This window comes from Ambystoma mexicanum, chromosome 12 (genome assembly GCF_040938575.1).
Source record: "Ambystoma mexicanum isolate Mex_15411 chromosome 12, UKY_AmexF1_1, whole genome shotgun sequence".
NCBI lineage: Eukaryota > Metazoa > Chordata > Amphibia > Caudata > Ambystomatidae > Ambystoma > Ambystoma mexicanum.
Genome location: NC_090936.1, coordinates 525,867,090 through 525,879,332, shown reverse-complemented (window position 1 = coordinate 525,879,332; position 12,243 = coordinate 525,867,090). Strand labels below are relative to the sequence as shown.

The window sequence follows — 12,243 nt, the reverse complement described above, 5'->3', positions numbered from 1 at the left end:
CAGGAATATCCCATTCCTATGATTGTGTGCTCCTCGTTCCTTTCCTTTTAGGCCTTTTTATATATCGGACGCTTTAACACCGGGCTATGCTGATCATTTAAGCCCCTGGCATACTATTTGGGGAGAGTGGGTGGGACTTATGGAGGAAAGGGGACTAAGGACTAGGAGTACTCTAGTCACTACAGTGAGTAACTTTAATTACTCATACGTCCGTCCCTGTTCCTCCATCCTTGTGGGTGATTCCACCGAACAAGACAATTGGATGGAGTTTTGACAACCTGCCTCATGCTTAAGAAGCAGCAGAAAGGCTCTTCAGATCCGCCTGACCGAACTTTGCATCCCACCTGGAGCTGGTATCTAAGCAATAGTGCTTGCAGAACACAGACTGAGCGGCCCACGTAGCCGCTTTCCTAATGACTTCCCAGGGAGCGTGTCTCAAAGGCGACTGCCGTAGCCTTGGCCCTGACCGCATGGGCATGAATCCCCATGGGAAAAGTCTTACCCATGGCCACATAAGCCTCCGAAATGGCAAGGACCATCCAACGGGCAATAGAAGCTTTGGAAGCTTGATACTGGAGGACGGGCCCCCAAGGTGACTAAACGCCACAGACCTCAGGAAAGATCTCGTCTGGGAGCGATAGAAATTGAGCCCCCTCTTCAAATCTAAGGAATGCAAAGCCCTTTCAGCCTCCGACTGCGGGTTCGGTAAGAACACCGGCAGGCAGATTTCCTGGTTCAAATGGAACAGTGAGACGACCTTGGCCAGAAAGTTTGGATGAGTGCACAAGATGACCTTGTCCTTGTGGAAGGAGGTGAAGGGCTTGCAAGACGACAAGGCCTGCAGCTTGCCGACTCTGCACGCAGAAGTGAGCGCCACCAACAGTGCTGCCTTGAGCGTCACCAGTCTGATGTCTACTGAGGCCATCAGCTCGAAAGGCTTACGCGCTAAGGCTCAAAGAACAACGTTAAGGTGCCAGACCGGGTGTGGCCAATGCACCGGAGGAAAATGCCTGGACAAGCGCTTGAGGTGATCCTTAACCAACGGGTTGGCCACAGAAGAAATGTGCTCTGGGGAATTCTTGTATGCCCCAAATGGCCACCAAATAGGTGCGACAGGTATCGACTGGACGCCAGAGCGAGCCAGATGTGCCGTAAAGGCCAGCACTTGTCCAGGGAGCAAGTGAGGGGGTCCAGCCCCTTGTCTTGAGCCCAGTGGCAGAACCTGATCCACTTACTCTTGTACTAAGGGCGTGTGAAAGGCCTCCTGGATGATTTCCCAGTTGTTCGAAAACTGGGAGTGGAGCAGCCTCAGCTCATCAGGAGCCATTCGAAGAGGGCCAGCCTGGCCAGGTCCAATTGCTCCACCTCTCCTCCCTGCTGTGTCAGGAAGCCCCTGCTGGTAATCGGGAGATGGACAGGCCCCTGGGGGCGCAATTACAGCAGGTCTGAGAAAAAAGCCCTGGAAGGCTAGTGGAGGGCAATCAGGATGAGGCAAAATGTGTGGAGGGTCCGCTGGAGGAGGGGGGAAACAGATAGCACCTGCTGCCATGCCAACAGAGTTCAAAGGCGTCCCCCAGAAAGCCCTGCCCATGAAGCAAAGAGGGGGGACTTGGAATTCAGAGGAGATGCGAATAAGTCCAGATCCAGAAACCCCCATTTCCGGAATAGTGGGCAACAAGTACTTTATGTCTAACTCCCATTTGGTGGTGTTAAACCCCAGGCAGCTGAGCTGGTCCGCTTCCGCATTGTTGTCACCCGGGAGATGGACTGTGGAGATCCATATCCCTTCAGACAGGACCCATTCCCAGTTTGACACCACCTCCATACACAGGAAAGGAGAGCGGGTGCCGCCTTGCTTGTTCAAGTATAACATTGTTGGGAAACTGTCAGTCCTCACCAGCACTGCCTTGCCCCCAAGGACCGGTAGGAAAGCCTTGAGAGCCAGGTCTACTGCCCTGATTTACAGCAGATTGATATGCAGGAGGGTCTCCGACATGGACCACGCACCATGAATAGTGTGGCCCTCCAGGGTAGCCCCACATCCCCAGGGGGAGGAATCTGTCGTCACTACCAGAAGGGGCTCTGGCTGGGTAAACGGGGCTCGCACTGCCACACTGCAGTCCAAAAGCCATCAGTGAAGATCCAGAAGGAGAGCAAGCGGGAAAGGGACCCTTTCCGATTGCGGGCCCGTTTCCTGGTCTCAGTTGGCCGCCAGGTGGAGCTAGAGGCGTCTCCCCTTGAGGCGGGGTGCCGCACTGTGAGCACACAGAAAGCCATCATGCCCAGCAGGTTCTGGAACCACCATGCAAAGGTGGTGGAGTTGGCCAGAAAGTGCCTGATCACCTTGCGTAGGGACTGGAGCCTTTCGAATGTGAGAGACCCTCTGCGGGGTCCAAGCACACTCCAAGGAAAACAAGGTCCTGGGCTGGGGGTCAGTTGCGACTTCCGCTGGTTGAGGGAGAACCCTAGCTGCTGAAGAACATTCGCTAGGCACGTGCAGGAGTGCACCGCCACATCGGGCGAGCTGACCCTCACCAGCCAGTCGTCCAAACAGGGGTATAGGTGGTGGCCCTCCAGGTGAAGGCCAGCCACCACATTCATAAGTTTTGTGAACACACAAGGGGCCAAACTGAGGCCACATGCAACATGATCGTGAACTGCAGGAATTTCCAGTGAGGCTGATAGATGGGGACATGAAGGTACGCATTTTTTGAGGTCTAGGGAACACATCCAGTCCACTGCGCACAGCATCTCTGCTTTGGGTGCAGGGGGTGGGGGGGAATCATCTTGAAGCGTTCGAGAGGTAAAGATAGGTTGAGGACTGACCGGTCTAGGACTGCCCTCAGGCCAGCCTGGTTGTTCCTGGGTACCGCAAAAATCCTGGAGTAGAAGCTGGAGCCCCAGTCTGACTGAGTAACCGGCTCCAGCGGTTATATTTCCAAAAGAAGAAGGCTCTCCCGCAACAAAGCCGGAGACCCTACATGAAGCAGAGTAGGAGAAGATATGTGAGAAACCGGAGGGTGTTCTCATTGGTAGACCCCCAGGGATTGTTTGTTCAGGGGGGCAAAGTAGGGCCATCGCACTTGGATCCCAAACCTTGGGGTGGACAAGCAAGGGAGGATCACCTGGGCAAGGAGCTTTTGGGGACAACGGAAGTAATGCCCTCGGGCGAGACGCAGGCTCTCCTTTTCTGCGATACACCCCTACCCAACAACTCCTCCGTCTTTATGGGATAGTCACCCCAGTTCCATCCTACCCCAGTACTTCCCTTTAAGGCAGGACAAAACATTTATCCACAACGACTCATCTGTTCCCCCCCCCCCCCTTTCTGACAATAACCTTCCCTCCTCTTCAGTCGAACTCTACAAACCCCATAATCCCTGTTCCTTTGTTGATAAAACCTTTTTGGTAATGTTCAGCCGATTTTTTCCCAAAATCTGCAACTCACTACATTTCCCAGAATCCCCTTCATTCACGTTGTCCTCCAAATACTGCTAAGAAGAGGAAGCAACAAGGAGGAATAAGGATTACCCATAGTAATCCCTGGTCCATTAACTCCCTTCCAACCACTCACACCTGGATCCAATCACCACTCCCAGGAAGTATAAAAGGCGGGGCAGGAAAGCAAATTTGAGCGAGATGGGGATGCTGGAAGGTACACAAAGCCAGAAAAGGACAAAAATAGCTGCAGAAACCCTGGGATACCTGGAAGAGGAGAAAACCACCCTGACACTGGCCCTGTGAGTCCAGGAAAGACTGCACTGTGGAGCAGGAGCTGTACCTCCAGAAGGCAAGACATGGGGCAACTGGGGTTGCCTGGCAGTACCCACAGCAAGACTCCTTCCCTGGGCCAGTCAGGCGAACCCAGCAGAAGAGACCCTGACCTGAGATCATTATCCCCTTTTAGATCATGCAGCTCCCAATGCCACGAAATGCCATTTTGGGGAGCTGAGAAGTGAGAGCAAAATCCTGACAGTGCATTCTGGGACTGGAAGTCCAAAAACCCTTATTGAAGATTGTGAACTTTATGAGAAGGGTCCCAGCCCGGCAGAGGGAGACCCCCGAGAACTTTGTGAGAGCCAAGAGGCCTTAGGAGAGGCCGGTGTGAGGTGTTAAAGTGGTCATACGATGGTCAAACCAAACCCCTTGTACAGTCGAAAGTCTGACAAGTTGTAGGAGGCAAATATGAGCCCAACTGAGGGATGCCTGTGAATTGGGGTGAACCCTAACACACCCTAGAACATTGTGATGAATTAACTGTACAGAGCTTGACAAGGGCTTTAGAGAAAGCCTGACTGGGGACTGAGACCCTGACTTGGGTAAAGGGAAGAACCTAAGGGGTCTACGACGACTGTTGAAATGCGACCTGTGGCAAATGTAAACCCGACGGAGGGATGCCTAGAGAAAGCTAGGGAAAGGGAATCCCCGCTTTCTGATGAGATTTAGAAATCGTGAACTGTGTAAAGTGTTAACCTAACTGAGGGAATTGAGAAACAGGTGCTTGCGCCTGTCTGAGGGGAACGCTGTGCGAACTGTGATCATGTGAAGCCCGCACTTGCCTTAGAATAACAGTGACCCAGCAAGATGTAATCGCCCTTTGGAACCCTCTGTTTAAATTGGAAAGTGCTTTGGGAGGCTGACACTGAAAGATATGATATTATACTTTCGCGCTCATACACAAGTATTTCAGAGCGCGACCAGGCAAAAGAGAGGGGAACAAAAACAATGATCTTACTAGGCCCAGTGACAATAAGAGCACGCAAGTGCATGGGAGAGGGAAGTGTGGGGTGGAAGGGGGGATGGAAAGTGCGGAGCAGAGGAAGAACAATAAATATTAATTTGTAAAATAAATAATAAAGTGGTAGTGCAGCCAGCAAGTGGCAAGTGCTAGGACAGTCAGATAGGGTATATCTGATAAGTGCAAAAGTGGGTGGGGGACTGTATGGGTACAGATACAGACCCCACCCAAAGAAGGATCAGAGCCTGGCTGAGGGGGATCCAAGGGTGAAGAGTAATCACCCGAAGTGAAGGTTAGCAGAAGGAACTTTTGTTCTGTTGTTTTTGGCATATCAGGACTTCTGAAGCAAGAGACTTTGCATGAGTAGAGACTTGGGCACAGAAGGCCCTGATCTAGAGAAAGCTCGTACCAGAGAAGCCCAGTAGTGTGCTGAGCTCATGAGTCCCGCCTGGTCCCGTGATAAAAACGTGGGGGAAGGGAGGCCCTGGCCATAACATCCCGACACATTGTTTTGTGAACACTTTTCTTTTCTTGTGAACATTATCCCACACTATTCTGTAAGTATTGGCAATAGTCTTTTTTTGTTTTTTTGTATAGGCCCTTTTTATTTGACTAGACTCCACTAGGACTGCATTATTATTATTTGATGGCTGCAGCTTGGTCCATCTTAGATTTAGGTTCAGATTTTATCTCACCCATTTTACAGTTTAACACCCTTGAACTGTGATCTCTTGTCTGTCTCACTTTGATACCATGCCTTCCTTACAGAGGGCAGCGGAAGAGGAAGACGGAAGCCAGTGGAGACTACTGAAAGAATCCAAGGACTCCTAAAACAACGCTTCCGCTCTCCGCGAAGAGAGCCAGCCAGCCCCCGACAGACAAGCTGTGTTCCCCGAATGTTACGTCATTGCTTTTTGGAGTCTGAGGTGGAAGCAGAGGCGGGGGAGCAAAAAAAGCCTTGCAAGGCCCTCTGCTGCTTCCCTCCTGTGCTCACAGGGGGAAAAGGATTGGCTGTTGTGCACCACCGTCCCTGAACCCCTTGAAACCGTTGAAACCGTTGAAGGAGCAGGGTTTGGAGTCAGATCTGCCCTGGGTCTGAGGGAAGGGCTTTTGCCTTGGTTTGGTCAGGATGGCCAAGGGCTTAGCAGTCTGCGTTGAGGTCTGCTTTTTTGTCAGCTCGTTATCAGTAAACAAATGAAAGAGGTCCGTCCCTTCAAACAGAAGGTCTATAATCCTCACCATATCAGAGGAGAATTTTGTGGCATGCATCGACACCGTTTGCCTCATCTCGTCACCTCGCCAGAAGCCTCTGCTGGCTGTGTCGATGTGTGGGACCGAGGACTCCATGAGATCCTGTGCAAACGTGCAAGTCTCCATCAACCCGGGATTGAAGGAGGCCCGACTCTCCAGAGGAAAAGCAGGCAAGAACTCCCCAATCTCTCCCCACAGCTTCTGCGTTGCCATGGCTAGGAGGGCATCAGGGTTAGTCTGACTCACGAGCCTTGACCTCTTTGGACAGACAGTTGGAGGCGGTCCCTGCCGTGGAAGACAGGATGGCTTTGAATACAAGGAAGCCGCTGCTACGACCGAAGAGTGTGGCTTAGCATGGGAGGCCAGGGGGACCGATTCCCCATCCAAAAGTCTAAAACGACAGTCCAATTTCCCGTTTATCTGGCTGCTGGCCCGGGGTTTCTCCAAAAACCTTTCTAGCCACTGAACGGTCATATTTTTGAAGGGGAATGCCCAAGCAGCTTGTGCAGCGCCAGGCCAGTACCTCCACCAACAACCCTGATTCCTGGGGGGGCCTGCTCTGGCTGGGGGGAACCCCAAAAAGTCTGCAAGGCCCTGGAGATGGTCATGAAAGGCCTTCACCTATGCTAAAGGCTCTTCATCCTGTGCGCTGTCAGTCTCCATCATCAAGCCCCCCCTTTTTTTGCCAGACAGAGGGGAGTCCAGGTTCTGCACAGGAGCCAGAGGGCCCTCCCCCACCCCCATGGTCAGTGTACGAGGTGGCTAGACATCCACAGGCGACTGCGGAGGAGGCAGAGGTACTGAAGGCGGAAGGCTTTGGAGCACTGGCAGGGCCTGGTCCGGAGGAGGAATGGCCTGCGGTACTGGGAGGAGAAGAATGGTATATCCCCCTCCAGTGGGAAAGATGATTCTTCAAGGCTCGGTGATCAAGAGAGCTGCATGCCACACACGCGTCGCAGGGGTAGTCAGGTCCCAGGCACTCAAGGCAGAGCGCATGGGTATCCGAGGCCGATAACAGCCGATCACAGGATACGCATCTCGTAAAGCCACCTGCAGCTGGCATGCGCCGGGCAAGGCACCGAAGGGAGGTGAAGAAATTCAAACAACAAAAGACTGGGAGCACGAGGAAAGTTGTACGCTGCGTTCCTCGACTTGCAAGCCTATGAATAAATCACCTCTGTTTAACATCTTTCAAATTATTAAGGAGTGATGCGGCTTTAGTCTACAATGCACAAGACATCAAGAAGGAATACGAGAGGCATTACGTGATGATGCGATGGTCATTGTGGAAGGAAACCTACACACAGACTTGTTTTATGCTCCAAATTCTACAAAAGAATATGAGCGCTTTTCTTACCTCCAAAAAGTCTGGTCAGCCAGAAAACAATAGCAAAACTAGAAAGGGTACCCACTAGAAGTATACTGGAGGAAAGCAGCAAAAAGAAAATGTTTCCTAACAGGCATCAACGGTTAGAGGTTGTTTTTACAAAGAAATTAGCCTGTGAAAACAGGGGTGCCGATTAACATTAATATTGACAAAGCTTCGATTTTTAAGATCAACATTTGCTATATCAGAAATGTAGTTACTCTGTTTTGAATTTACTAAATGCCATGTTTTTTTTTTTTTTTTTTTTTTAAAGGAAGCTTAGCAAGAATACACCCTTGTTTGATGGAACAAACAAATGCCAACTTATCACACATTATCTACAAACCCAGCATCTGAAGGTTTTCATCTTGCAGTGGTTCAAAAACTGGCTGTGATCTGCTTGTGTCACTTAAGATCCACCCCTAAGAGAATTGATTTTTGACATGGTAAAAGCACCATTGGATACAATTAACCTTTTGTGTTCATTGATATAGTACTCACAAAACTTGTGCTGGCAGAGGGAGTACTCCAGACAAACTTACCTTTAGTGGACCAATGGCTCCAAGAGTTCATACAAGTATATTATTTGGAGGTGACCATTCACTGGACTTGCAGTAAACAATGAAAGCTAAAAATAATTTGGGGTATAGATCTATACATAAATGTAAGTTTTATGAATAATATAATGCTGTTAATAGAGCAATGATCATACCCTGTGCAGCTGATCTATGCTGAAACATTCCTTTTTCCTTTTCTTTATTTTGTTGTCATTGTATATACTGGTATATTTTGTGCAATACAACCAGAGCAGGGAAATAGTGATAGTACTCAGTCAAGAAAGCCAGCCAATAAGATGGAATGAGATGTGAAACGGAACAGGGGCAAGGGAATTATATTTTACACTTGGCAACAAAAAGAAGTACAGGAATGATCCCAACAATATAATCGGTGTACATGTAAGTGCAGCAGGCAGAACAAAGCAAGCAGCATCTTAAATAGTAAACATTATGTGGGAGGTCTATGCAGATTATATGAAACCATGAATGCTTTCCTGAGGCTCTGGTTGACATCCCATCTCAAACCAACCATAATTTTGTGTTCATTTCTTCAGTACCAATGGCGTCTCACAGCAACACTGCTCTTGTTTGCTCTCCTGTAGACAAGAACGATGGACAGGAAGCCATCCGACTGTCATTGCATTAGCAAGGCAATCTTTACAATTTAGAACTGCCCCCTCCAATTCCATTTCCTTCAGATTTCATCCATCAAGTTTCATATCCCTGTAGAAAACACTGCCCCATACAAGTCCTTCAGAAATCATCACACTGACATTTTTCATTTAAACAATTCAATTATAGAGGAGCTTCATATGTCTCTCACCAAGCGGCATAATGGACAAATATTTGCCACGGAACTTGCTGGTAATTTTTATCTCCTGACGCAAAGACCAGCCATTTTTTGAATCTGTGTGATGTGCAGCAGCAGGTGGGTGATGACTGACCTAGAAAAATGAATGCCAAGCATTAAAACAATTGGTTAAGAGTGACGATAGCAGCATAGAAAAGAGTCCGGGCTTGCTTTCCTTGTACAATTAACAGTGCATACTTCTAATAGCAGAGGTTCACTTTCCAAACAGCAGAGAAATTACATCAGTGAGCAGACCAAATGTAACCTCTGCATTCATGGAGTTCGGACACCGGTTTTCTTTTAGATGGTATTGTATTGTAAAGTAAGCATGACTCGAGAGAATAGCTCTTCAAATTAAAGTACCTCTTTATGCATGGAAATCAAGGAAAGTACAACAAAAGTTACATATGACTAGTCCCATCAGCAATTTCACAAAATACTAGGCATGTGTTTCCAATATATCACCAGACCATTGCACAACCTTTAAGAGAAAGAAGGTACATTTTCCAATGGTTAAATATACATGCATTTTACAAAAAAGCACTCAAGCTAGACTGGTATTGAGACAATTCCAAAATGTTGCCATTTTGTAACCTAGTAAAAAAAGTGACTTACCGCGAATAATAAATAGTTAATTATGAGACTGTCATTCATGGAATCTGTACTGTTACCTGGGTGAAGATCCCAAAAAAGGTAGGACTCCAACAGCATTGAAAGCTTCCTATGGTTCAATGGCTTAAAATGGCATTTTAATTCAACTTTAAAGAAGGACAAATGGTGTGTCATTGTGTTTTGGTTAAAAGGCTGAAGCAACGGAATCACAGCAATCTAAAGAGTAATTGGAATATTTCTGCAGCTTGGGCATACAGAGTGGAATAGCAAGCAGCTGTTCGGCATCGTCCATCACATCAATCCTCTCCACGATTCCTGGTTGCCTCCTTTGCTGCGCCAAACCCTTTTGATGAGATCTGTTATTTAGGTCCAAATGAAACTGTAGATCCATGCCCCAACAATCCCAGAAGCTCTGTTAGCCCACCCTTACAAATACGGGATATGACATGACAAGGGGACTAGGCAACTATGGAACTGCAATACAGATGTTTGGGAGGGATATATGTGCTTAACCAAGCAGCAACCAAAAAGCTGTAGAAAATAAAGGGCAAAATAAAGCCTACACACCCACACAACTGCTCCAGATCATAGCATTCGCAAATGTGAAGTAAGAAAATGTTACTTACCTGTAACTAAAATTCTACAGCCTTAATATAATTCCTAGATTCGACCAAGCCCCACCATAACGATTAGCAGTTTATTTTCACCATAGAAGTATATTGAGATAATTGAGGCCTCCCCCCCTCCTTGAAGGCTAGGGAGATGAGCCCGCTCTGCAACACTCTCCCTAGGGGTCGAGGCAAGTGGGACCTCACCAGGAGAGACCCCTCTTTTAAGGGACAAGGACTCCCGTTCCTGTGAGTGACTCCCTGAGCCAAGTCAATTGCTGGCATACATGGGACTAACATGTCCTGTCAGATAATCAGGAAACCCCAAAATTAGAAGGCGGAAAGACACTGCCTACTCCTAGGGTAAAGTACAATATATAAACAAGAAAAGGCAAAGTGTCAAAACCAGAGTGCCGAACAACACAAGGACAAATAGTCAACAATTTTATTTAATTAAAAACTGAGAGACAAGAGCATCATAATGTGCTATACAGAACATCTATAATATACATCACAACAATTATGAAAAAGATATACAAATCCGAAGGGTCCACACTCAAAAATCAAAAATAAAATAAAGTTCCACCTGGCAACAGTGACAAAAACACAGGTCCTATGGGTATAGCTGTTATATAGAAGAGATACTACACCTTCACTAGTTTGATGTAAGTGTAGGAGGTGTATAACTTGTTCCAAGTAACATGACTGAAATGCATAACCATACTATAGCATCAACCCAACATGTTTCTGTCATCCATGCTTAATTGCGTGACATTCTTCAGGGGTGTAAAAAATTACAATTTTTCTCCTCGTAAAGATGAAGCGACTCCTACAAAGTATTCAAACATATAAGACATGATCCACAACAGCGTTCATAGACACTTGGATTCATTGGGACGGATATGTCACATTAATCCTGTTCACTAAGGACCCAAAAAAAAAACAAAAAAAATCACAATAAGTTGAACCAATCACCAACACTCTGCTATAACCAAATCAATTATTTCCAAAACTACAATAAACGTAATAATTCAAAACACCCTTCAAAGACAAGACCATACCTGCACTAAATGGAGATCAGGAGAGTACAAATACATGGACTTGCGAAAACACATTCAATGTGTCAAATGTATGGGATCGACAGTTTCATACGCTCTAAAATTGAGAAAAAGCAAAAATACAATCTAGATGCACCATGCCGAAAAGGGACAACATCGCATGTACCAGTGGCTCATGCAGGCAGTGTGAACAACAAGGCTCAGGTGTCCATCAGGCAACAAGTATGCAACGTGGGATGCACCAGTGACCAAAGCCCCCCACGTGTGATATTCAAAAGGCAACACACCCCAATGTGTACATTACAATACCATCCACTCAGTCACCTTACAGACTGAAACAAAGATATTCCAAGAGCCACACATCCATTGTCGACAGAGCAATGCCATCACTCAAATCCCTCCATAACACATTTGGAAAAACTGTATCATGCACTGTGCTTAGCCATGGAGCGTATTAATACTGAGGACAGCTTAACAATGAAATTACAGTAAACCACTAAACTGGTATGATCATATATCAAGCTGTTGCCACTATTACTTCTCGTGTGTATACATGTACCAAAAACAGCTTTACCTAGGAGACAAAAAGTTCTGTACAGTATTGTAACTAATACAGAATGAATGGATACCAAAACATGTGAGACAATAAAAAGTCCGGGTGAGCATTCAGACTCGTTCAGTAACTCGCTGTATTTTCGTTTCACAATCCGTATTGTCAATCGAATGCCGAGTGGCTATACCAAAAACTACACTGTTGCGCCAATGTATTTCAACTCGTTCTATAAAGTCATATGACGTGCAATGCCAGATACAACATGAGCGTATGACATCTGTGCAACAAGACTGCACAATGCAGAAATGTAAAAGCCGCAAGTCAGAATGAAATTAATTTACACACACGTGCCATAGGAGGGCATGAATATGTATGGCCAATCTGCACATAATTCTGGAGGGGTAGATGCCACTAAATGTGCTGCTGGAATGCATGCGAGTTTGAACTCGTGCACTAAAATAGCATTGTACTAATGCAGTATCCAATGTAACACATTTTTGGTAAATTATTTAATTCCAATACACAATTACAAAAAATTTGATAAATGGGTGATGCACGTTTTCACATGGTGCAAACACTCACTTGTGTAATACATTCTTATTAAGGGAATCCCCCACTCAAAAAGAGAATGATTGTGCATAAATACAGAT

The 12,243-nt window shown here is 46.9% G+C and overlaps 1 protein-coding gene across 1 annotated transcript in view; it reads right to left on the bottom strand.

The window, feature by feature from the left end:
* OSBP (oxysterol binding protein) overlaps positions 1–12,243 on the bottom strand; it is a 1,428,945-nt gene that overhangs the window by 318,419 nt on the left and 1,098,283 nt on the right. Inside the window, exon 9 of the mRNA XM_069628826.1 lies at positions 8,736–8,856. Coding sequence (XP_069484927.1) covers positions 8,736–8,856 — 121 coding nt within the window. The remainder of the gene's footprint in view (positions 1–8,735; positions 8,857–12,243) is intronic.